Below are 26379 nucleotides of genomic sequence, written 5' to 3'. Positions count from 1 at the left end.
GGATGAATAAGAATCTTCATAAATGCAACTTTTTCAAAAGTTTAATTTTTTTTTTTTTGAAATTTTTGATTAATGTGAAACCTCAAAATGCAATTTTTCCAAATTTTTTAAAACTTTGGTTGAATGTGAAATTTCCGAAATGCAATTTTATTTAAAGTTTTAATTTTTTTTTAAACATTCGATTAATATGACACTTTTGAAATTTCCAAAAATTTTAAATTTTTTGAAACTTTAGATAAATGTGAAACTTCTAAAATGCAATTTTTTCAAAAGTTTTAAAATATTGGATGAATATGACACTTTCGGAATGCAATTATTCCAAAAGTTTTAAAATTTTCAAAACTTTAGATCAATGTAAAACTTTCGAAATGCAATTTTCTAAAAGTTTTTAAAAAGTACAAATTTTTTGGATGAATGTGAAATTTCTGAAATACATTTTTTTCAAAAGTTTAAAAAATATTTAAAAGGTTTGAAATGCAACTTTTTTAGATTTTTTTAAAATTTCAAAAATTTAAAATTATCAAAATGTTAATAATTTAGAAAATTTTAACTATCAAATAGGAGAGAGTAAAATAGTATTTTCGTATGTTTTGAACGAGTGAAAGATAAAAGTGAGGGAGTGAGAGTTATATTTCTTTTTTATTTATTATCTTATGTGGAAGATTCTACTATGCACCTCACATCTAAACCTTCCACTCCCCGATTAACATGAAAATACAATTTTGTTCTTTTAATTATATATAAAATCTTTAATTTTTGTTTACTACTAATTTTTTCAATCCTATTTTGAAACTTTAAATAATTCACCGTAACTTTTGAAAGTTTCATATTTCAAAAGTTTCTTATTTCGAAAGTTTTCTATTATAACTCATTTTTCCTATTTCGAAAGTTTTGAATTGTTCAAAACTTTCGAAAATTCTGGAATTTTTCATTTAGAAATTTTTTGAAATTTTCATTTCGAAAATTTTGGTAAATTACTATTTCAAAAGTTTCAAAATGTTCAAAAATTTTGAAAATCTTGAAATATTCTATTTCGAAAATTTCGAAAATCTGGAAATTTTATGTTTCAAAAATTTAAAATTTTCGAGATTGCACTTACTTTTTATTTCGAATGTTTGGAGAGTTTCGAAAGTTAATATATTTTTTTTCTAAACTTCAGAAATTGGAGGTGAAAAATTGAGAATGTAAAAAATTTGAAGGTTTTATAGATGGTTAAAAGGATAATATATTATTTTCACATTAATTCGATGGTGAGAGGTTTAAGTGTGGGGTGGAGAGTAAAAACCCCTCTTATGTGTTATGTATCTTCTATCTAGTTTGTCCGGACCAAAAATTGCATATATTTTCATATTTCTTCTAGAAGAAATATAATCAAGACTGTGTAATTGATTTAATAGTTAATTAGTTATACTAGTTAGTTATTTATTTTATACTACTTAATTGTTTATCCAAACTTATAAATTATTATTTTAAGTTTTTTTTTTTAAAAAAAATTTATGTCTCGTTATATTAATTTTCATGTAAATGAGTTTAATTTTTTTTTACTCAATAAAATTTATTTATTTTTGATATTTTCATTCACTCAAAATGATATTCAATTTAATTTTAAATAGATTTGTATTTTAAAACATATAATTTATTTTCCGTGCATGTAGAAAAAAATAGGGAGTTATGCAGATGACTCTATATAGAACATAAATATTCAACCTTGTATTTGAACACTATAAAAAAAAGTTATATTATAACCAACAAGTGAAATCGAGACCCAAACATAATATATTCCAACAATTATCTATATTATTTTTCCATCAAATGAATAACACTCAATTTACATAATTAATTTTAATAATATTATATATTTTATAAATATGTAGTGTAAAATCTTTTTAATATCACTGCATGTAAATCAATTATCTGTAAGTATCTATAGTTTTGATAAAAGTAAATTAAATCTATTTACTAAGATTTTTCTTACACCATCAATGCATCTCAATTAAAGACTTATTTAAATATATAGAGTAAATACAAAAATAAAATATATAAAATTAATTTTATAATAACAAGTTAGGTGTAGTTAACACATGTTCTATACTAATTGACTATATAAATTTTTGTAATTCTTAATATAATTAACTCTTTTTATTATCAATAATATTCAATTTTTTTCTTCTATTTCTTTCTTATAAATAGTTTAAATCAATAATAGTAATATATAGAATATATAATTTTGGCATTATATGTTTTACCCACTTAATTGAAAATAGATAAATTAATAAGGATATAAAAGATATTTTAGTAATTTGAACATCTTAAAACCTGTGACCATCTAATAGAATGCAAGTAGTATTGTCCTTGAGTCTATTTTTTCGGATAAAAAGAAGTTCAATTTTTTTGGGCGATAGCCAGCACATTTTCGATAGTTTTGAACAAACATTATCAATTTTCTATTGGATTCACATGATTTCAACCACAGAACAGATATATAGATATTATTATTAGTTACAAAATGGGAGATCTGAGTTTTGCATATTCACTTCAGTAGGGAAAACCATGTGATACGAATTGCCAATCATTCAATTCAATTTTAATATAAAATATTGAAGGAAACTATTATAAGTCTTTTTTTACGAATGTTGCACTTCGTTCATGTTTGATCACCTGCCCCACACGGAAATCCATGTTAATTTAATTTTTTTCATTTGACTTTATTTATAAATAAAAGCTAGTTAAAAAAAATATTATTAGAATATAAAATTTGATACAAATATAATACAATATAAAATATAGAGGGGATCAAGTTTTGTTTTTTTATAAAATATCAAAATATTTTGTTCTAATTTATGTTCCATGAGTAATATTATTTAAAAATAATTAATGTATTTAGTTAATTTTAAATCAAATACATCAATTTTAGTTATAAATAATATCAGAAAAAATATGTGATAATAGTTTTGCAATTTTTTAATCTTATTAATATCAAAAATATTATATTTTGTTACAAAATAAGTACTTTTAGAAAGGAAATGGAGGGAAGAAGATAAATAAAAAAATTGAGGAATCATTCACTTTTTTGGGAGAGTGTTTTTGAAATGTTTAAAAAATAATAAATTTAACGCAGAAGAAAAACAACAAAGGATATATTAACATTGATGAAGAGGATCAACACAAATTGGAAGAAAAATAACTTCTTGCAATGTCACAAACCGCAAAAGTTTGACTTGTCGAAGAGATTATACAAATCATATGACTTATAATTGAGATATTTTCAAAGATCTCATCAAAACTGCTATTTTAAAAGTTAGAATTGAGAATAAAGTACCCATATTGGTAACCCCATTCAAAATCACTTCCAATATTTTATAAATATTTAGAATTGATAAAAAAATATTTGAAGTGTTGCTAAATTGTTAGATAAAGATTACACTTTGAATATAAAAATTGTGTGATCAAAGATTCAAACGATAAAGAAGTGATCATAATTATATTATAAAAGATAAAAAATTTGCTTTAGATTTGAAAAAGAATGTACATATAATCAAATAAAAAGAGAAAATAGAAAATATATGAATTTAAAGAAGATCATGAAAATGTTTGTGTTTTTGAAGAAATTTCATATTATAGAAGAGAATAAAAATGTAGGTTAAGAACTACTAACGATCATAAAAATTATATTTTTATTACTCTGGATCACCTAAGATAAATTGACCAACAAGATATAAGCTTAACGATGGAATATTTCACGTCAACCATAAATTTAATGTTATTCAAATAAAATATTAATAAAGATCACAACAAAAATAAAAGGAAAAAAAACTTTAAACAGAATAACATTGACTTTTTATCTTGAAATTGAAAATCGGTACACACAAAATATTTCAGAATTTAAATTAAGATATCTTTATGATATAATTTATATTTAAAATTATTGTTAGAATATTTATAGGATTTGATAGTATTTATTATTATTATTATTATTATTATTATTATTATTGTTATTATTATTATTATTATTATTATTATTATTATTATTATTATATTATTGTTTTGTTGTGATGGTCGTATTTTGTTAATGAATACTGACATGTTAGTCAAAGAACATTTGAGATATTGTTAAATGTTTTAAAATTCATTAAAAAAATGATTTTAGCATTATTATAAGAAAAATATTATATATAGTTTTAATATATATTCTATTGGTTTTAATATTTTACTATAAGATTAAAAGTAATACTTTAGACACGTGTTAATGATACTAAAAGTAGAAATTTTTTATTTAAAAATTAATGTTTGAATTTTCATAAAGTAGAAAATACAAATACCAAAATAAAATTTCTATATTTAAATTAAATATGTGTATCAAAAATATGTTAGCATTTTTCTAAATTTAATGAGTCTATATTTTTAGTTTAGTACAACAAAGTTTTGCATACATCTAATAGCATCTTAAATTATAATTATGAAGATATTTTAACATACCATAATAATGACATAGAAGTTGTAATTAAATTAATGTTTAAAATTTTTATGCCGAAAATAAAGACCAATAAAGAAGATATATTACCATTTCGTCTGTCAAGTAATAATTTTATTATATATTTCGGTACTCTAAAATTTGAAGATTTATTTGACTGACCGGAGACATTTTTTTATTATATATATAGTAAGCGAAGGGACGAAAAATAGAACGGATAGTCTGTGTGTGTCCATGTCAGTCCGGCATTTCCGTCGAACTCAGTATATAATAAAATATATAGATATAGATATAGATTCATTGTTATGAGTTGAAATGAATAATATACGTGAAGATCACTCACTATTTGATATGATATGAATTGAATGGTACTATACTATCACCATTCACCACTCTGATCAGATCATCTTCTCTTATACTTAGTTTGGTCCGCCTATTCAACCAATATTCCCTCAAATTGATCGATCTCTTCTTGTTTTCTTCAACTTTTCTTTATATACATTCCATTCCATCCATCTCTTCTACTTCTATTATATATGGCTTCTCAATTCCATCCTCTCTTTAAGGTACATCATCTCAAATTCATCTCAATCTTCTTATTCTATACATACATATATATATATCATTATTAATTTCTTTCTCCATTTTCAGACTAATACTAAAACATGGAATCAATCTATTCTGCTATCTTTTCAAATTATTGGAGTAGTTTATGGTCAACTCAGCACTGCTCCCTTATATGTATTTGGGACAATGCGAGTCGAAGATCTTGAATCCGAGGAGGTTGTTTATGAACTTTTCTCCTTCATTTTTTGGACTCTCACAATTATTTCTTTGATCAAGTATGCGCTCATAGTCCTCAAAGTTGATGATAAAGGAGAGGGTATGATATTGCTAATCAATTTCATTCTCTCAACAAATAACTGCTAATTACTAATTACTAACTCCATTTTCATTCCAGGTGGTACTTTTGCTTTATACTCACTGTTATGTAGAAATGCAAAGGTTGGGCTACTCCCATGTGACAGAACAGCCAATGAGGTCACGCTTCATGATCAGGACACAAGTACTCCTAATAATAAGAACAATTCTTCTGATTCCAGAACACGAAAGGCCATTGAGAAACACAAGAGTTGTCACTATTTGATATTGTTCTTGGCCCTTTTTGGTTCCTGTATGACAATTGGGGTAGCTGTCCTCACTCCAGCACTCTCGGTGTTATCAGCTTCCTATGGTGTTCAGAGATCCTTGTCAGACATGGCACACCTATGTAAGTGTAGTGATTCATTTATTGCAAATAATAATAATACTATGAGTATTTGATTGATTACTTTTCTTGTCTAATCTATAACCACCAGTTAACTCATCACAACATACTCAGGATTTGGTGTCAAATGCTCTATATAAATGTAAGTAGTGTACTTGATTGATAAAAGTTCTATCAAAGGAGATCAGATATCCTGTTGACCTGGGGGTTAATTGATTCCAGATGTACCTGTTCCCGCTGCGTGTGTTATATTGGTTGCCTTGTTCGTGGTGCAGTCTTGCGGTACACAAAAAATTGGGTTCATGTTTGCTCCAATTATTTCTGTTTGGCTTTTGTTTGTTGGTGTGGTGGGAGCATATAATATTTTCTATTGGGATGTCAAAATTATCTATAAAATATCCCCAGTATACATGTTCAAATTCGTCATGAATGTCAATGTTAGCAGATGGAGGTTATTAGGAAGCACCATTTTATGCGCAGCAGGTCTGATATTTTCTATCACAAAGTTATAAACAAGATATAATAATGCATATGTGATTGTTATAATTGTTTTGTACTACTCTGCAGGATCTGAGGCAATGTTTGCAGACCTTGGCCATTTCTCCAAGAAATCAATCAAGGTATTGTAATACTAATGTATAATTCTACTAAATTGATTGATTGTATTTCTAACTTGTGTGCATTTGTAGATTACGTTTATTTGCTTGATCTACCCGATTCTTGTTATATGCTATGCGGGTCAGGCTGCATATATTTCAAAAAATTTGCAGGAAAGAGATTTTAATCATCTCAGTCAATCTATGCCAAGTAAGTTAATTGGTCCGTTAGTAATTTTTTTGTTTCTTCGCTCGCTTTGCTAAAGTGATTGCTGGACTGCAGGCCACATCAAACATGTTTTCATCGTATTATCCCTACTTTCCTCGGCTGTTGGAAGCCAAGCCACCATAACAGCTAGCTTCTCCATCATTAACCAGTGTCTGGCACTAAATTGTTTTCCTAGAGTGAAAGTCATTCACACATCAAAAACGATATATGGCCAAATTTACATCCCTGATGTCAACTGGTTATTGATGATTTTCAGTCTCACTGTCACCGTTGGTTTCAGAGACTTGGTGAAGATTGGCAATGCAACAGGTATATATATTCTGTTAGCTAGCATGTTCGTTCATTGATGAAGATATAAATCGATATAAACAACTTGTTGCAGGTTTGGCTATCATATGTGGAATGCTTGTGACAACAAATCTGATGTCATTAATCATTGCTTTGTATTGGGAGAAGAAATTGACGGTGTCTGTATTGTTTCTAGTATGTTTTGGGTTTGTCGAGGCTGCATATGTTTCAGCATGTATGCTGCAGTTTCACAAGGGAGCTTGGTATCTAGTTATCCTTTTGGTTGTGTCCATGACAGTGATGCTTTCATGGCATTATGGAACAGTGAAGAAGTATGAATTTGATTTGCAAAACAAGGTGTCAACAGAATGGTTAATAGATGTTAGTCCAGGGCTTGGGATTTCAAGGGTAGCTGGAATTGGGTTCATTTACACGGACCTAGTAGCAGGAATCCCAGCTTTCTTTTCACATTTCATTACTAATCTTCCTGCATTTCATCAAGTTTTGATCTTGGTGTCCTTCAAGTCTATGCCGGTGCCTCATGTTCTCGAAAGGGAAAGGTATCTGATTGGAAGGATTGGGCCAAAAGATGATAAAATATATCGTTGCATTGTAAGATACGGATATTGTGATAATATTAGGGAGACGAGTGATTTTGAGGAGGAGATAATTAGTTCTATAGGGGAATTCATTTCAATTGAACAGATGAGTGACATTGAATCAATGGTTTCGGCGGAGGAAAGAATGATAGTAGTAGGACAGTCATCATCGTTGGATGGAAATGCTTTAGTCCCAATGGTGAATGAGTCAAGCAAGCAAGTGGGAATTAATGAATCTCAGATAAGTCCAGTATTAGAAAACGAAAGCGACATGCCGAGTAGTAGTAGTAGTAGTCGTCGCAAAAAGAAAAAAGTTAGGTTCATGTTGCCTGAAGATAAAAGTAGTAGTCCTAAAATGCAAGCATCTGTGAGGAAGGAGCTGTTGGAACTAATTGAAGCAAGGGAGAGTGGTAGTGCCTATTTCTTGGGACAGTCACATTTAGTGGTGCGTGATGGCTCAAACTTTGTAAAGAGATTCTTAATAATGGTGTTTCGTTTCTTTGAGAAAAATGGTCGGGAACCTCCCGTTGCTCTAAGAATCCCTCACGCTGCTCTTGTAGAAGTTGGTATGATATGTACTATTTAAATGTTCAATTTGATACATACATACATACATACAACCAAACAAATTTAACAACTTGTTGTTTATGAATCAAAGTGTTTCTTTTATAATGGAACTTTACAAGTGATCCATTCTTAGATATTTAAGAATGTCAACTTAGATATTTGTTATAATTTCCTCGCCCACCTCCTCTACACAAGTGATCCAAACTTAATTCCATAAAAAAGAAATTAAAAAAACTATCATTCTCTAAACTATTAATTAATATGATTTCAGATACAAGCCATTCATTGCATTCATACCCATGACCTCAATATTTTTCTCATTTCTAATTCCCGCCCAACTCATATAAGTAAGTGATAGTGTTGTTACGATGCCAAAACTTTTTTCTTTCCAAGACATAATTAATAGCTTATCAATAATTTATATGAACCGCAACACTTAATTGAGACTACCTATGTTGTATATCAGTTAATGATAGCTGCATATTCAATTTGCTTATTTTGATTTCATTGATACCCATGCATTCAATTAATACCCTGTTGTTTTCCAATACATGGCTCGGGAAAGGGAAGCTCCCTCACCACTCAGAATAACTGGTAATTTTGAATTGGATCCTCTCACACTAAATATTTTCAAGAAAATTTATTTGTATCTTAAAAACTCACAAAAATTCTATTATTCCATATGTGTTTGGTTATATTCTTACTATCGATGTTGAGCATCTATTTTATTTTTTTCTAAAACACATTTGGACTCAATTATAATTACGATGGAACACAAATATCAAACATATTACTCAGAATTCAATCATAGTTACTTATGATTATTTATTTTTTAATTTTGAATTTTTTATTCAAGGATCTTTCCATTTTATTGTAAGGAATTGGATGGATGCCTAGTGTATTTGACAATGATTTTGGTTGTGAGATATAACGTTATATGACGATAGTTGATCCACGCATTAATTCCTTTTAAAGTATTAGTTGATCCATACCAATCATAAAAAATATATGATATTTTTTCGACCTCACTATAAAAACCAAACGGACAATTAATTTGTTTTCTAGCTGATCATATAAGAAAACAATGAAAAGTCAGTCGTGTAAGATTTTTGTGCAAGATGAAATGTCAATATTCATTATTTTATCTAACGTCTAGTGTTACCTATATTGTTTCATAAATCAAATTGCAACATCAACTTGTTTTAGAATAATAAATCAATTTATTTCATTTAAAATCAACCGAAAAATAGAAAATAAGTTACATCATTTATTAACTGTTTAATAAAATTAACATTATAGTTTGTAAAAATTTTAACATAAACTTCTCTTACTATTTAATAAATTTAATTATTGCTATATTTGTCAATTTTTCACTGCACATTTAGACATGGGCATCGCACGGAATTATGCTCTAGTGAATATATTATCAAATTCTTGTTGATGCAATTTTTGTTTGAATTTTTTAAATTAACAATTGCTAATTAGATAAAATGAATATTATCAACTGTTAACTGTTAATGAATAAATAACATCTTACTAACAGGTACTTTTAGAACATTTATCAAAAAAAATATAAATTTATGTTGAAAAAGAATAAATTTTGAAAATACAATTTTCAAGATTTTTCTAATTAAAAACTTCTAAATGAGATTTTTTACGATACTTTTTAGAATTTATTATAAATAATTGATATTACGCATACATCGAATAACATATCACAATAAATAATAATTACGGTATCACTTTATTAAATTTTCAAAATTTAGTAGAGTATAATCCATCTTAATTATTAATTTTGATGAAAGAAACCGTGTTTTCATGTTTTGATCGGCTCATCATTGGGCAAATGGATTATTGTTTAGTTCAATTTTTAATGAAATATGCTATATATTCGTATACTTTTTCGAGTTAAATGTTGGGAAGTGAAATAATAATAATAAAAAAGGAATGTTTATTAGCTTCCCAAAGTTATTGTGCTGACACAACAACTGTGATTTGGATTATTAGGAAGGATGGAGGGAGAAGTGAATGGCATGAAATAGGAAAAGGTGGAAGAAGCTTAGGCACAGATGTTACATAAAAATAAATGAAGCCACAAAATTAGTAGCATTGGTGGGCAATCGGGCAGCACAAAATTGGTAAAAGTTAGAATTAGAAGAAATAATCTCAGCCTCAGGAATCAGTATCAAACAAAACAGTTTCAGTCTCAAACCGTCACGAAAACACATTCGCGAACTCTCTTCTCTTAAACCCTTTGGTTGTTTTTAACATTTATTTATTTAAAAAGATAAATATGAGTAGTAGTAGGCCCGAGAAGTAGAGAAGATACGTGGCAATCCCAAATTGAACGAAATAAGAACACCAATCCAATTCTGGCAGACAAGAAAGAATCCATTTCTTGCTCTCTTTATTAGGGTTTCTTCCTTCCTTCCTTCCTTTCTTTGATTATTATTATTATTATAATTCAATTGAGTTGAGTTGAGATCCATATGGACGTGGCATCCCGATCACCGGTGATTCCCTCTGTCTTCTTAGGAAGACCTACCAACGTTCTTCCATTTGCTTCTAATTTGCGGTTCTCCTCTAAGGTATGACATCGAATCATTTCATTCTACCAACCAATAGTTGGAATTAATTGATTGATTGAATATAAAAATTTCAATTTTGCTAATAGATTATTCATTGATGTTTGTGGCAGCAATTCAATTCTGTATCTATCCTATCAAGTAGAAGAAGAGGGTTAGTAGTAGTTAGAGCAACATCTTCCTCCTCCTCCTCCTCACAAGACTCTTCTCACAACAATATTGCACCTCTTCAGCTCCACTCACCAATCGGACAGTTTCTTTCTCAGATTTTGACAAATCACCCCCATCTTCTCCCTGCCGCCGTTGACCAGCAGCTTCACCAGCTCCAATCTGATCATGACGCTGATCAACAAAATCAAGATCCTCCTTCTACAACCGCCACTGATCTTGTTTTGTACAGGTTTCTCCCATACTTTCTATTATATTCGTATTCTTACTTGTTCCTATAACTTGGCTTTTTATTTTACCCTATGTAAGAAACAGTTTCTCCTTTGCTACACCTAACTAAATTTGTTGTCAATGAAATATAGTTTCTTCTTATATACAATTGAATTACTAATACTAAGAAACATGTGCTTTATTGCATTGGATGATGGGAATTCTGACAAGGGTGGCAAGGACGTGGTTTGAAACATTGAGTTGATGAATTCTTACTTCTTATCTACTTTATGTTCTCTTTCCACTGTTAAATTGTTAGTCAAGTTTGATCTTAACCATTGCACTGTCTTCTAAACTTTTCCAGGAGAATTGCTGAGGTGAAGGCTAATGAAAGGAGAAAAGCTTTGGAAGAGATCTTGTACACATTGGTTGTTCAAAAGTTCATGGATGCTAATATTTCTTTGATACCCTCTATAACCCCAGATCCATCTGGTAGAGTTGATTCATGGCCAAATGAATATGGTAAACTTGAGCAGCTTCACTCAACCGAAGCATATGAGATGATCCAAAATCACTTGGCTCTCATTCTGGGTAACAGAGCAGGAGATTTAACATCTGTTGCACAAATCAGCAAACTGAGGGTAGGGCAGGTCTATGCAGCATCAGTGATGTACGGTTACTTTCTTAAGCGGGTCGACCAAAGATTCCAGCTGGAGAAGTCAATTAAAATTCTTCCAAATTCAGCTGAAGAGAGTAGTGTTCATCAAACTATCATAAACGATGCAAGACCTCACAGTGAAGTGGACACTTCTCAAGTGAAATCTCATCCTGAAGTATCTACCTGGCTTGGTGGTGACGTAAGCCCTGGTGGATTTGGATCTGGTATTAAGCCAACCAGATTGCGTAACTATGTGATGTCCTTTGACGGTGATACCCTCCAGAGATATGCAACAATAAGGTCTAAGGAAGCTGTGAGCATCATTGAGAAGCACACTGAGGCATTGTTTGGAAGACCTGAAATGGTTATTACACCTGAGGGGGCGATTGATCGTTCTAAGGATGAAAACATCAAAATTAGCTTTGGTGGTTTAAAGAGACTTGTTTTAGAGGCTGTGACTTTTGGTTGTTTTCTCTGGGATGTTGAGAGCTACGTGGAATCAAGGTATCAATTTGTCTTTAATTGAGTTCTGCATGTTCCCTTATGTCCCAAGGTATTGTTTTAGTGTGTTAGTAGTACTGACCAATAGAATGTAAGCTAATGTAATGTAACTTGCCGTTAAGGGTCCAACTATTGTTAATGAATTGATCTGTATAGACTATATAGTGATTGTGGCTAGATTTAACCAAAGAAGGGAAAGTTAATTTCGTGTTAGAGCTCTGCTTATTTTTTTATCCCTTTTTTACCAGTGACATAATATATAGACTAGGTTACACCTTTTATGATGATCTTATTGTGTGAAAATTAGTCATTACTACCGCTGTCACCCTATTTTAGCAGGGTTTGATGGCTGATTTTCGCTTTTTAGGTACCACAAAATTGTTTGTATACTTTTAAGATTATTATGGTTTTGATTGTTTGAGTAGGTGATTGAGAATTAGAGATAAAAAAATTGAGTCCAATCTGCCGCTGAAAATGATTTCAAGTCCAAATTACGGCTCGGAATGGAAGTGGGTAAATTCTTATTTTCTAGGTGTAATATTTTAGTTATACGAATCAAAAGTATAAAGTGATGTTTATAGCAGCTCCTCCCTGTATTTTAATGCCATGTCGGGTCGGCATAGTTTGATTATTGAAGTCTTTTAACTTTTTAGGGCTACTTCATGTCCCGTGGACTACACTTGAGTGCATTTCAATGTGATTATGATAAATACATGTGATACTAAACATATGTTTGGATAAAAGAATCATCCTTCCCACCTTTTTGTTTTTGAAAAGTTGTGTATAACATCTTAATTTTTATTAGATATATCAACTTTTTTAACTAATTTTTTTTTATATTTTATTGCCGAGAGAATTACAATTTTTTCTTAAAAATGTGTTCCGGCACTTCACTTAACACATCTAGCACTGTGGTTTCCCTCCTACCCATCACCGATGTCTACTACTACCTCTGAAACTCAGATCCTCCCGTCAAAACTCCATCGTTGCCTAGGTCTTGAGTAGCTTCTACATTACACACAAAAATACATATATGTTGAACTAATATTAAACTAGGGGTTGAAGATAAAAAATAAAGAATCACATCGCTAACACGACTTCCAGAACCATTATAGTTTAGCTAGTTACATATATAACACGTCAAGTAATGTGACATTAATTTTAGATGAAATCATAATTCTAACACGAGATTTTGCTATGTGTGCAAACTGCGTGATACGTCTTTAGACAACTGACATGCAGAGACAACAAAAATGCTGAAAATATAGCGCAATACGGTAACATTCAGAGACTACAATATAGATAAATTACTAAAATATCTTCAAGGCTTTATGGTTTTGAGAAGTTGACATCTTTGGTTTTTGTTGGTAATAATTTCATTACCTTAATGTAAAGAGATTAATCAATTGTTCTTAAGTCACAACATAAGTCGATAATCATGTTAAAAATTATGCAATTAAAGAGATAAAAAAAATGAGTTAGACATTTATTATAATTTATATTGATCAAATATAATAAAATTAATACAACAAGATCTATATATAAATAAATTACCTAATGTCGAATAATAAATTAATTAATCTCGAACAGACAAATCTAATACTCTAGTTAGCAATTCAACTACTATCTATTAACAAATTTTTACATGTTAATAGTTGATATATGATAGTGTGATGGTATTTGTGAATTGTTTTAATTAATTTGTGTATTTTTTAAGAGTGACACGATGTTTAAACATAAAAATGTTATGCATTTTTTAAGAAGAAGTTTTGGACAAAAATAAAAATCGTAAAGTGAATATGTTTTATTTGATTGAATTATGTTAAGTTCTAAAAACTTGTGAAAATTATCTGATTTGTGAAAATTGTAAAACTTGTATGAATTGAAATTCTAACTTTTTCAACTTATCGACTATGTATAATGTGAAACTCTAAAAAAAACCATGTGACTTTTATTAATTTCTATTATAATATTTTAGTTAAAACTTGTCGCTATCTGGCTCTCCTTAATATTTTGTGCAAAATCCGCCATGCGCATAAGTGTTATTTGTATTTTTGGAATGGAAGTTTTCAATGCCTAGCTCTGCCTCTGCTATTGCTTCTTTGAATAATAGTAGTATACATACATACATACATAATTCACAAAACCTAATCACTTGATTACTCATAGTAATTCAAACACGAATAAAAGGATATATATGATTAGGCTTGTTTAATATCATTCTTAAAACTATGTTACAGTGCCCTGATTTTAGAAATTCTCCCAACTTATTTTGAACAGCACTCTCCTCTGAATCTAATAATCAATTAGATAGATGCTAATCTATATTACAGATTGTAACCCCTTGGACAGATTGAGAACATGCAGAACATTGCCAAAAATATCGTAATAGGCAACTTTGACATTCATTTGCTGAATCTCAACAGACATAAATCCTTGTCCATCGTAGTAAAACTTGACCCCATCTCTCTCATTATTATGAATGTCTCCTTTCCATGCCTTTGAGCCTCCTCCACTAGTTAAGAACTGTATTTGGCTGCAAAATCAATCACTCTCGTCACATATTAATTAGGTGATTGACTCAGTTAACAAACAAACCCAAGTTAAAGTTAATATAGACCTGCTGGTGCTACTTATGTGTTCCAAGCAATGGTCGTGCCCATTAATGTACATATCAACATTGTTGGCCTGCAAATTTGAATTTAAAAATGAGATTTTTGTCAGTAAAAAAAGGATGCACCTCCTACTATTTCTATAACTAGGCTAACCAGGACAGTATTTTCTCAATTTGATAATGAGTGACCTCAAGGATTGGCAGGAGGTGTGTTACGAGCTCTTTAGTGTCACCATGGTGCCCTATGCTTCTTACCGGATGATGTCCGACAACAATCTTCCACTTGGCAGTAGAATCCTTCAATGCTGTTTCGAGATCCTTTGTTTACACAGAAAAGGACCGTTAGATTACCTTTTATCTTAATTTTCTGTGATGACTAACGATGACTTACCTTTAAGAGGTTTGATAAATATTTGTCCCTTGGAAGAACACCTCTCCAATCATATTTGTGATCCTTTGGCTTAAAAAAGTACTTGTCCACAAAAGGGGTTGTATCCACGAAGAAGAACTCGGCAATTTCTGTCAAGTTTTAATAATAGAAGAAGAACTGTTTTAATGACGTGGATAATTTGTTTGTTATGCGGAGGCTGGAGCGTAGTTAGATTGATTAATTACCGGCGTCGACAATAAATGATCTTTGACAAAACCATCTATGATCAATATTCTGAAGGATTGGATTTAATTGAGCTTTAACATCTCCCCTGTAGTCATGGTTGCCCAACACTAAAAAGCAAGCAGATGCAGACCATGTCACATTAGAATATGGATATATTACAGACAAATATAAGAGTAAATGAATGTTGGTGGCAGACTCAGAACTCAGTCACTCACCATTATACCATTGGTTTTGAAGGCTGTTGGCGGTATAGATATTTGAAAAAGAATATTGAAATGCAGGATCGTGTATACCAGTCAATCCATCATCATAAAAATTATCTCCAGTAGATACCACAAAGTCAATGTTTAACTTGTCAGCAACTCTTCCCATCTGAATTTTAATAGAGTATCATATATAAAAATGGTTGTAAGTAAACTTGTCTTGAATATGACTAGTAGAATTTAGAAAAGGAAAAAAGAGAGACCTGAAAAGCAACTTGAGATTGGTTGTATGTTCCTTTCCTTCCCCAGTCTCCAATGACAAGGAAGGTAAGTGAGGCATCTGCTGCGTTGACAGGGTGGTCAAAGCGTTGGAGCTCGGCTGATACACTTACACTCAAAATGATGAAAGTTGGAATCCATAGCCATAGCCATAGGGAGCTTAGGCTACTTGTTCCTAAACCACCCATGTTATGTTATGTTTGTGTGAGTGTAGCTGTGTGCAATAATAGACAGTATCAGATAGACACTACTTATAGGCTGAGCTTGGGAATGAAGGATAAGGAATAAGATGATTAGTGTTTCCAAATGGTGTTTTATTTATTCATTTATTTTAATCAGAAAATGAACTGTAGCCAATAGGAGTTGATGAGCAAGATGGAGAAGGCAAGAATATGAAGCAATGACATGAGATGCCAATGAATGGACAAGGCAAGCTAAGAAAACGAAGCTACCGTGCGTTCGTGGTTCTAGCTTTATTTTATATTTTTAAGAAAAATAAGTTTCATTCAAATGCAAATAAAAATAGTACAAAAAAATTGATCACTAGTTGAGATATTTTTTATTCATATTTTGATATCAAACCTAATTAAGAAAGAAAAAAAAGCCAAATATATATATATATATAGATTTCAGAAATAAATGAAAAATAATCATATTAAATCATGACAATTAAATTAATTTATTCCACTTATGTTTAATGTAAGATCTACGATCTCTAAATCAATTTATTTTTTAAAAGAACATTTGTCACTGTTAGTTTATATCGACCATGGTGGTATTTCACATTATCAATTCAACTACACGTTGAGAAGTCATGTTTAAGAGAGTCATCATATTTAAAACTCTAAAAGTGTTGAATTTGTTCAAAAATTTTATTAGCGATATAAACAAGTCATTTATTTTAATAAATACTGTATTTAGATAAAAAAATAAACAACTCTACACCGTAATAATAAACAAACCAACTTTACATTTAGACACTACAATCATATATAAAATAGAAAGAAAAGTAGCACATGCACAGACAATCTTACTAGCTTAATTGCTTGTACGTGGAGCGGACGCAAACTTAACAAACAACGGGGCATCACTGGCTGGGTCCCATCCCATGCATGCATATATCATCATATCATCCATCAGATTGCTTGCGCTGCTTCGTTGCAACTTCCTATTAATTCTAGCTATTTACGTAACAGTACAATACACCACTAAACTCAATTACACACTAAATCGAAGCAATTAATGTGTGAACTGTGAAATTGCATATTCCTTTTGTTATTAAATAAAAATAAAAAATATAAGCTAAATTACATTTGTGGTCCTTTAACTTAATGTTTTAGTCTTTTATCTTTTTTTTTTTCCGACTTGGTCCTTTATTTTAATTTGAAGTGACAATTTGATATTTTATGTTTTAAAATTTCAACAATGTTATCCTTTTTTATACAAAAATTCAAAAAAAAAAATTCAATCAAAACTCATAAAATTAATTATATTCTTCAATATAATACAAATTTCATCAAATTCGTAACGCAAATCTTCAAATAAACTCATATTTTCATACTTTATTTGATATTGTTAGGAATAAAGGACTAAATCGGGAAAAAAAAAAGATAAAGGACTAAAACGTTACCTGAGATTAAGTTAAAGGACCACAAATGTAATTTAGTCAAAATTATATTATTTAGAAAAATAATATATTTTGTTTAAATTATATCATTTATCAATTTTTTTAATATCTTTTTATTTAAATTTTATTCCAAATAGAATCCCTATTGTTTATTTTGCTGAACTTAATTCACAACTTCACATCACTTTGTGCATGAATACTTTCTGTATAATATTAGTCCAAACTATGTCCACCAAGTTTGCAATCAAGTACACCATACTACTACTACTACATTAGTAAAATTAGGAGTTTAATAAGAATCTATAGTAATTCATTCATCATTCTTCACATCAAACAATCATATCATATTGAAAAACTGCAACTGCACCATCATATATACATCACTCATAAATACTTAAAAATTGGTTTAGAATTTACTTATAATTTCGGACTCATCGTCTTGTTATATGATTCTATTTGACAAAAATAACAGATAACATATAAACTAATTAATATATGATCATTGATTTAATTCAAAGTGTTAATAAAAATAAAATACTATAAGTTCAAATATTATTTTAAGTAGTTTATAAAAAATTGCTACAAACTTAAAAAAAAAAAAAAAAACATTATAAACTTGTGAGAAAAACAATTACTAAATAGAACTATTAACTTAAATATTATAAATTATCCGAAACTTGATTTTAGACTTTCCCAAATAGACCCCATGCCTTTGAATTCAACTCCAAATCAAAAACAAATTCCTCTATTTAGAGATGTAATATTAGTAATTAAATTAGTAATGTTATTAGAAACACAATTTGATTACATTTTATTTTTATAATATATTTACGTCACATTTTGTGTTTCAATTTAAATAACCTTAATTTTATTGTGTAAATATTTGTTCGATCGATCTCATTTAGTTTAGTTATACCTTAACTAAGGGTCATTAAATGTGTTGAAGATCATGTAAGGTCATTAGTAATTATTAATTTTCCTGAAAATGAAAATTGATAGTAAAGTAAAGGATTGATTAGAGTTGGATAGACGAGCAAGGAAAATGTGTATAGAGAAAGGACACAAACAAACGTACGGGGATGGATGTCTTGTCTCTGGTAGGATTACAAACAGACAAACAATTGACTGCAACCTCTTGTCTTAATAACAAATTAATATATATGCAAGGATAAGGCGTATGTATGTACCATTACCAATCCTATTCCTCTCACAACCATAACGTTCTCCACAAATTAATGGATCCTTGCTTCTCGAATAATATCACTTTAGCTTTTAAAAACTAATTAATCCATGCATTCAAAACAAAATATAAGTCAATAAACCTAATATTGATACTAATAATGCTATCTGGTGTATAATATATTAGTTTAATGATAAAATACTATAAACTTTCATATCTATTATAAATTTGTATGTAATATTAAATTAATATTATGACAGAAACCTAAAAGCCATTAAAGTAACCAAGACAAATAGCAAAATTTGAAAATGAATAAATTTAAATAAATACTGTGGCTGTTGAATTTAATTAAGACTTTGGCTAAATTTGTCTGAAAATCTATGCATGGACCACCATTGATATAGGATATTCTGTTGTGTTTGTACTGTTTTCACGAACAATTATTGGCCGATAAAGTTAGAAGTATGCTACTCCCTAATTCTCACACTAATGTCATTCTTTTTTTATTTCATACATACTAAAAACTAAATGATTATAAAAAAAAAGTTATTTTATTAAATTATCATTTTTAATTACTACTTTGTTTTTATTATCATAAATATAAAATAAAATTAATATTTTGAAAATATTGTACGTAGGAGTAATATTTTGAAAACTGTTAATTTTTCAATTTGTTGAGAGAGCATTTTGGAATGAAATGAGATCAAGACACGTAGGAGTAATTTTTTTTTTTTTTTTTTATTTTTAGAGTAATAATAAATTTTAAATTTTATTTAAAATTTTCTAAAATTCTTACCCAATGTATTTTTTTAGTTCCTCCATGTTAAAAGGTTTTAATCCAATAAAGAAAAATAAAATTTCATGCAAAGTGTAGGAAGACCACTCACCTTTCTCCTTCCTCCTTCCCTTCACTCTTTCTTTTATTCTCAAAATTATCTCCTCGATTTTTTTTCTTCCAAAATCCCAAACAGAGGAAAAACAATAACAATTAGAATATTATTAGTTGCTCTGCCTCTATTCATTGAACTTTGTTGAAAAATTGCGAAAATTAAAAGTTAGTAAAAATATTAAATTTGTATTATTTAAAATAAATAAAAAATACGATGTATAAGAACTATTTTATCTTCTCTATTTATATTATTATGTCTCTAAATATAATACTATTTTGAGAAATTTATTTGTCTTTTTATAAAACTTTCTTTAAATTTTTAATTGAATTAATTTTTTCTTTATTAACATACTTATATTTAATTTACACATTTTTCTACAATCAACAATAAATACTAAAATAAAAATAATAATTAATTATCTTTCTTGAGTGGAATAGGACGGAGAAACTTAATGCTATACATTTTTTATAAGCAAATGTTAATATTTAACAAAATTAGTTCAAATCAGTTGATCTACACATTTCCTATATTATTTTTTTTATGATTATTGTTGTTTGTATAAATTTATCTTTAAAAAAGAGAATTATTATATGTTTTCATTATATTTAATATTGTAAAAAATTGTAGCATAATTAAAAGTATGTTGATAAAAAATAATCAATACAATTAAAAATAAAAATAAAAATTCCAATAGAAAGGATAATAAATTATCGTTATGAAAAGCAACTTAAGAAAACCGGCGGTGACTGTTAGAGAGTGAGATGACAATGAAATCCCTCACCCGTGAACTGGTAAAAATATACCGTTAATTTAAATCAATGACCCATATTTTTTATGAAAAAATTTAGAACTTATACACATCTTCACACACATTCCTACCCCTACCTCTCTATCTATTCATAATACAAATCTAGTAGATTTGTTATCAAAATCAAGGAAAAAGCAATAACCCATTATTTTAAGAACAAAACTTATTATAATTTTTCATGAATTTTTCGGTATGATTCTTAACTTGATCGACCATCATTTTATGAAATTTATAATTTTTCTAAAGTTTATAATAATCACAAAAAATGTATTTATGATAAAAACTATATGCAAAAAAACATATAAAAAATATGCACCTAATATTTTCCTTCTTTTAATGTGCAACACATATCCAATTCCTTTTTGCCGATTTCTTGACAATACTTTGCAAAATACAATTATTTTGAATATATCCTAATCACAATTTCACGTTGAGTAGAACATATTAAAAAAAGAATGCTATATAAGCAGCTGTGGAGTTTGAACAAAAATATTGAAAAGGTTAAATTTTTAAAATTTTAATGGGTAAATAAAAAATTATAATATAATAGTGTACATAAAAATTTTAAGTTATAGATTTATAAAATTATATTGACGATCAAACTCTTAACCTTATAAGATAGATTTAATAAATCAAATTTTAGTTGATAATTTTAATAATTAAACTCTATATAAAATTTACAATTATATATCTAGATAAAATTCACAATTCACAGTTGGAATTTAGGTCGAAAAATTTAGTTTATTTTATAATTATAGTAGTTATTTTTATAACTTTTTTATAAACAATTTCCTCTAATTTTTTTTATAATAGATATTTGAGTTATAATTTAGTCAATAAAAATTGATGTATTTGATCCATAACATGAATCAAATTGATCAATTTTTGTTGATCAAATTAGAACTCAAATGTATTTTATAAAAAAAGAATAATATTATTAGAACACAAAACTTAACACAAAATATGACACAAATACAATACCGTATAAAATAAAGATAATCACTTTTTGTATTTATATTCCAATACACATTATTATATTTGTGTCTCATTTTATGTTAAATTGTGTTTCAATAACATTATTTAAAAAATAAACAAAAATAATAGTAGCTTTTAAAAAATTATTGGAGACTTTGAGATTACTGTGTCCACCCTATGTCCCGACGAAGATCCGCTAGTGCATATAAGGAACTAATACACCAGTATAAACAAATTTTGCATTACATCTTAATTTCTGTAAACTCAATAAACAATTATGAAATAAATAAAATGAATTTGGGTAAGTTCAAAGGTTATAATATTTTTTCCTTAACTGCGGTGGTGACATGGTTCGCATGAGTGGCGTGCTAGCGGTGGAAGGAAAATAGTTTTAAGTACCATAGACAAAAATTGGACCTTGTGAAATTTCTCTATTGAAGCTCCTCACACATGAAAAAGATGCAGGAAACAGATTGTATGTAAGTACATGTAAATATTCTCATAATTTTTTTAACAAATCTGAACCATTCCTTTAATAGTATATTTTTTTTCTGGTCAATTGGTGAGGGACTTAATTGCCCCATCACCTTAAAAGCAAACCACCAAGAAAACTTCTCAAGAAAATCATATATTTTAAAATCGATCCTATTAATAAAAGGAATAGGTTATTTTGGTGTGACCTATTTTACTAAGTTACTTTCTAACAACAAAAATTAAAACAAATTATATATGTATATAAAAAAAAAATATTTATGAACCCACTTTATCGCAATTAAAAAAGCGGACAAACTAATAGTCTCGTGACCGTATGAACGCTAGTATTTAATTAATAGTAGTACATTAGTTTACTAGCAAATAAGAAGGTGGTAAGTTCAACAACAATCCTACGAACAAAATACTAACAATACTACTAAGAAAATACTAACAAAATACTAACAAAAAATATTTGTCATTTGTTTGAAAGGAAAAAAAAAATACTCCAGTTTACTAGTGTTACAATTCTCTCACATTTTAAATTAAACTACCTTTGTAATTGCCATGCTAATTGTGGAACTATAATTGATAATGAGCGCCCAAGTCACGTACAAAGAAAATTAGAAAAAAAAGGCAGAGAAACTCCCAGTGTTTGGCAACGGAAAGAAAAAATCATCAGCACAGACATACATAAACTTGATACAAACAAACTCATAGGTACATTATAACGTAAGTGACAAGCAAATAAAACCACGCGAGTTCATGTACATAATACTTACAAAGCACTGCTTAATTTAGAATATCAACAAAGAAAATATTTAAAGTGCTCATTCATATATTCAACACAACATGCATTCTGAGTACTACTGGTTGGGACCTAAAAGTGAGAGAAGAAAAGCCCTGTAGTGTCCAGATGTTTCTGAGTGAACTGCGTCGTTCAGCGTCTTTTTGTATTTCTTTAAATATTCACCTTTGATATACTGTAGATCAATCTCGCTCCTTGTTATAATCACCCTCATAAGTTTCGTGTCATCGGTACCCAGACCTTTCATTGCTTTACGTAGGACCTGCATATATATATATATATATAGTCGCAAAAGTCAAGACCTTAACTTGGCAGTAACAAATTTTAAGAGGTTCCCTCCCTCTATACTTAAACACAACTAACTACCAAATAATTTAGTGTTGACTTCACTAATATATACTTTAGTGAAAAAATGAATGTCACTAACATATCTCCAGCACGTCTAACGGAAATTAAGGCATACTTTGATATAAAAGTTTTTTATTTTTTATTTCGGTAATTCACAGCAAAATACAAAAACAGACTACGAACACTAGTTTCTAAGCAACCTATTTGTTCCTTACCTAGTAAGCATATAGATTTTGGAGGCAAAATAAATACTCTCAACAGCCCACCTTACATCAATTATTTTAACAATAAGTCTAACATATATAAACATTTTATGCTGCTTCACCCACCAGTCATCCTTATTCTTACAAAAGAAGAGGAATTGTCGGTGAAAGCAAATTGTTGTTGTCACCATTCACATTAATGGCATTATAAGGAGCAATTACCAAAAGTTAATGTCAAAGGGAGTACCTTCGCGAAATACTTTGCTGGATTCTCAGCGCATTGGACTATTGTCAAAAGTGCATGAGCAAAATTCCCCGACGTTTCATTCTTTATTGCCTGATACAAATTCAATTTCAACAAGTGCCAGAAAAATACCTTGATAAAGACAAAGACTATATTAAAGTGGTTGGAATACCTTTTTCAATGAGTGTCCATACTTGCCATGGTAAAAATTATTTATGGCAGCCAACTGTGCTGCACTCCGTTCACTGAATATTTGCACAAACGTTTTCTCATCAGTTCCCAGTTTCTTTTCACCAGCTTTATACAAAACCTTCGCATCATTCTCAGCCATTTCTCTATTAACCTCTGGGCCTTCATGGCGTGGTGTGCTTACATAAGCAAGTAAAATCTGGACAATGTTTTTTCATAAATTTATAAGTAACAACAGCTCCGTAGTTTGAATATCTGGGAAGGATCTCATAGATATGATTATCACCAAAATCCAATGGTCAAATGGAAAGAGACACACACTTGCAATGGAAATCTATGACAAACAAATGAACAAGATCTCCCTCAAAAGACATGCAGAGACACACACTTTGCACGTTAGAATAAAACAGATAGACCGAGATTTTAGTCCACATCCAACCAAGTGACCAACCCATAGCTGCCTTGCAATTGAAATTTTGCAGCACGTAACAAACATTCAATCTTTGGTAGGGATGCAACACTAACTTTCTTGGCTTTATGGCTATATTTTTGAATGAAGTGACTAGAGTGCCTAGTAGGCTCAAAAACTCAAATGACATAGCAGGAGTTGTTCAGCTTAAAAACAAAATTCTAAGCAGGACATGAGGAACGCAATCAGTTGTATATTTGCAGGTTTTGAAAGGGATTATTGGAAAAACACCATTCACCACAATAGAACTATCCAGGAACCAAGAACCTTCAGAGATATCATCATATAACTTTGATGAACATCCGGAATCCCATAGCAATTTTGAATTTTTCAAAAGCTTGCATACTTGTACAAAACTACAAATAAACAACAGAAAGTGCCTAACTAATATCATGCTCTTTAACTGGTACGAGTGCAACTGTACAAGGATAGAAAATGATTATAAGACTTTAAATTGACAGGTAGAAACCTTAGGGGTCGTTTACTTCTAAAAAGATTTTCAATATTTCATTTGATGATTCCTATGATAGAGGGCTATCCAACAAACAAGGATGACTACCAAGGGAGGATATCTGTCCATAAACACTGAAATTAGTTTTTCGGCATTTTTCAAATTTCTATCATAAATGTATATATTTTTGTAGCATGCATTTCTCTTGTGTTTTTGACAGACATTCTTCCCTCATGTTGACTAGACAGTAACAAAACCAATTAAGTTTGGCTTCCATAAAGTATATACTTTTAGGATGAAAATCATAAAACACCAGCCCCAATTGTGATAGGCAAGGTGAGAGAGGGACAAAAAAAAAAAATCACCTTTTTATGATCTCCAGAGGTATTTCTTTCAATATCATGGTCAAGAGAAATGCCAAATTTAGTATGGTATATCTGTCTTAAATATTGCAGCTGGGACGGAGTTCGTGAACATATAACTTCAGTGGAAGCTTCAAGATTTTTGGCGACAGTTAGAGTCTGCTTAAGGATAATTGCATCACGTCCGGCAGGGTCATGCATCCAAAGCAGAAGTGCATTCTAATAAAAATAAACAGAAAAATAAAAATAAAAATAAAAATAAAAGAATAATTGTGTAAGGTTGAAATGATAAATAGAGAAAGGTAAAAGGTACCTCCAACTTGCCAGAAAGCTCGGAAGATAAGCGTTTGAGAAGGTCCTCAGAATACATAGCTCTGTATTCTTGTTGGAGGTAGGCACGCTGAGTAGCATCTCTATGAGCAACTATATTGATGACAGCGGTAGTATCACACCCAAAACCTATGGAAGGAATTTAATTTAATTAATTAATTAATATATGTTGATTGACGATAAATGATAAAAGTGAATAATAAAAATAAATACCCTTGAAAGCACGATAAAGTTGCATAGCATCGTCTCTCGGGGAAGGAAGAACAGGAGGCACATTCAGAGTAGACATCTTCGTGATCGTCACTACTTACACAGATTCAACTATCAAATCGAATTTCACGACAACACAAAATGCTTGATTGATTGCTTGATTGCGTCAATTAAACGCGTTGCAACCAAAATCATAACTCAAAAAATATCCAAAGGGTATCGTGTCGGATCGCATCGCATCGCATCGCATCGCATCGGTTCACCAATTCCCATTTAATAACTTGTGATTGATTGTCTTAGCGTTCTAATTAAATAATTATTACGATCACCAGTTGACCATCTCTTTTCATTTCATCCTTTCTTACATATAAATTATATTTTGTTCTCTATTTTATTTTATTTTATTTTATTATAACATTTAAATTATTAATTTTTTTATATAGACGCTTCCATATTTAAACTTATGATTTTTAATTCAAAATTCAAAAAACCTTCGTGATTTTTATCATGTCTTTATTATTTTCTTCATTAACCACAAAAAACAAAAAATCTTCAAATAAATAAAAAAAAAACATAGATTTATCGAACCAACCAAATAAAACAATTTTCAGAATTTGAAACCTCAGATTCATCCTTTTGCTACCAAATGTAAATGAATTTGATAAATATACTTCCGTCTTTGAGAGGGGAATTGTCACACCCATAAGGTTTGTGTTGTGTTGGTGTTGCTCTTGACACGGCGTAAGTACTCGGTTAGAGATTTTTCGTCTCTTAATAAACATTTCAGCCACACAAATTTAATTAAATATGAATTTTATGTTTTCAAATTCATATTTAATTTAGTAATTTTAAATAATTTTAAATTTTAATGGAAAAAATGTTCATTTTTATATCAACAAAAAATCAATAATTTTTTTAAGAAAATACACAAATTGATTTATAAATAAAAAAAGAAAATTAAGA

At 29.4% G+C, this 26379-nt stretch overlaps 4 protein-coding genes across 5 annotated transcripts; 2 read left to right on the top strand and 2 right to left on the bottom strand.

The window, feature by feature from the left end:
- Positions 1-4698: 4698 nt before the first annotated feature.
- On the top strand, positions 4699-8201 carry LOC101489438 (potassium transporter 6-like). The gene is made up of 9 exons (XM_004503195.4): positions 4699-5037; positions 5123-5354; positions 5433-5741; positions 5830-5880; positions 5961-6221; positions 6306-6358; positions 6428-6545; positions 6618-6872; positions 6946-8201. The coding sequence occupies exons 1-9, from the start codon at positions 5008-5010 to the stop codon at positions 8034-8036; spliced, it is 2400 nt and encodes a 799-aa protein (XP_004503252.1). The 5' UTR covers positions 4699-5007; the 3' UTR covers positions 8037-8201.
- A 1889-nt stretch (positions 8202-10090) lies between these two features.
- On the top strand, positions 10091-12352 carry LOC101489103 (UV-B-induced protein At3g17800, chloroplastic). The gene is made up of 3 exons (XM_004503194.4): positions 10091-10605; positions 10716-11002; positions 11345-12352. The coding sequence occupies exons 1-3, from the start codon at positions 10507-10509 to the stop codon at positions 12162-12164; spliced, it is 1206 nt and encodes a 401-aa protein (XP_004503251.1). The 5' UTR covers positions 10091-10506; the 3' UTR covers positions 12165-12352.
- Positions 12353-14276: 1924 nt separating this feature from the next.
- On the bottom strand, positions 14277-16262 carry LOC101488773 (purple acid phosphatase 3). Of its 2 annotated transcripts, none has more exons than XM_012716612.3 (7): positions 15836-16262; positions 15585-15741; positions 15369-15476; positions 15145-15272; positions 14908-15071; positions 14760-14827; positions 14277-14675 (listed from the first exon to the last, which is right to left on the bottom strand). In XM_012716612.3, the coding sequence occupies exons 1-6, from the start codon at positions 16037-16039 to the stop codon at positions 14773-14775; spliced, it is 816 nt and encodes a 271-aa protein (XP_012572066.1). In that variant the 5' UTR covers positions 16040-16262; the 3' UTR covers positions 14277-14675; positions 14760-14772. The 2 variants fall into 2 exon arrangements, with proteins under 2 accessions (XP_012572066.1, XP_004503250.1); XM_004503193.4 differs by having other exon boundaries at positions 14943-15071; positions 15836-16256.
- Positions 16263-22470: 6208 nt separating this feature from the next.
- LOC101488440 (annexin D5) lies at positions 22471-25799 on the bottom strand. The gene is made up of 6 exons (XM_004503192.3): positions 25420-25799; positions 25190-25335; positions 24880-25095; positions 23578-23793; positions 23409-23498; positions 22471-22872 (listed from the first exon to the last, which is right to left on the bottom strand). The coding sequence occupies exons 1-6, from the start codon at positions 25493-25495 to the stop codon at positions 22669-22671; spliced, it is 948 nt and encodes a 315-aa protein (XP_004503249.1). The 5' UTR covers positions 25496-25799; the 3' UTR covers positions 22471-22668.
- Positions 25800-26379: the final 580 nt, after the last annotated feature.

Source organism: Cicer arietinum, chromosome 6 (genome assembly GCF_000331145.2).
Source record: "Cicer arietinum cultivar CDC Frontier isolate Library 1 chromosome 6, Cicar.CDCFrontier_v2.0, whole genome shotgun sequence".
In the NCBI taxonomy this organism is placed as follows: domain Eukaryota; kingdom Viridiplantae; phylum Streptophyta; class Magnoliopsida; order Fabales; family Fabaceae; genus Cicer; species Cicer arietinum.
Note: the sequence above shows the minus strand (reverse complement) of the source record. Positions and strands in the feature narration are given on the sequence as shown.

What these genes read in the sequence shown, in the direction of transcription:
- LOC101489438 (XM_004503195.4), top strand. Translation starts at nt 5,008, where the DNA reads ATGGCTTCTCAATTCCATCCTCTCTTTAAG. An exon ending in AATTCCATCCTCTCTTTAAG is followed by an intron (nt 5,038 to 5,122) that starts GTACATCATCTC and finishes CTCCATTTTCAG; the next exon opens with ACTAATACTAAAACATGGAA. An exon ending in TCTCCAAGAAATCAATCAAG is followed by an intron (nt 6,359 to 6,427) that starts GTATTGTAATAC and finishes GTGCATTTGTAG; the next exon opens with ATTACGTTTATTTGCTTGAT.
- LOC101489103 (XM_004503194.4), top strand. Translation starts at nt 10,507, where the DNA reads ATGGACGTGGCATCCCGATCACCGGTGATTCCCTCTGTCTTCTTAGGA. An exon ending in ATTTGCGGTTCTCCTCTAAG is followed by an intron (nt 10,606 to 10,715) that starts GTATGACATCGA and finishes TGTTTGTGGCAG; the next exon opens with CAATTCAATTCTGTATCTAT. An exon ending in ACTGATCTTGTTTTGTACAG is followed by an intron (nt 11,003 to 11,344) that starts GTTTCTCCCATA and finishes AAACTTTTCCAG; the next exon opens with GAGAATTGCTGAGGTGAAGG.
- LOC101488773 (XM_004503193.4), bottom strand. Translation starts at nt 16,039, where the DNA reads ATGGGTGGTTTAGGAACAAGTAGCCTAAGCTCCCTATGGCTATGGCTA. An exon ending in ATCATTTATTGTCGACGCCG is followed by an intron (nt 15,273 to 15,368) that starts GTAATTAATCAA and finishes AAAACTTGACAG; the next exon opens with AAATTGCCGAGTTCTTCTTC. An exon ending in CACATAAGTAGCACCAGCAG is followed by an intron (nt 14,676 to 14,759) that starts GTCTATATTAAC and finishes TTGATTTTGCAG; the next exon opens with CCAAATACAGTTCTTAACTA.
- LOC101488440 (XM_004503192.3), bottom strand. Translation starts at nt 25,495, where the DNA reads ATGTCTACTCTGAATGTGCCTCCTGTTCTTCCTTCCCCGAGAGACGAT. An exon ending in ACTTTATCGTGCTTTCAAGG is followed by an intron (nt 25,336 to 25,419) that starts GTATTTATTTTT and finishes TTCCTTCCATAG; the next exon opens with GTTTTGGGTGTGATACTACC. An exon ending in ATGGACACTCATTGAAAAAG is followed by an intron (nt 23,499 to 23,577) that starts GTATTCCAACCA and finishes AATTTGTATCAG; the next exon opens with GCAATAAAGAATGAAACGTC.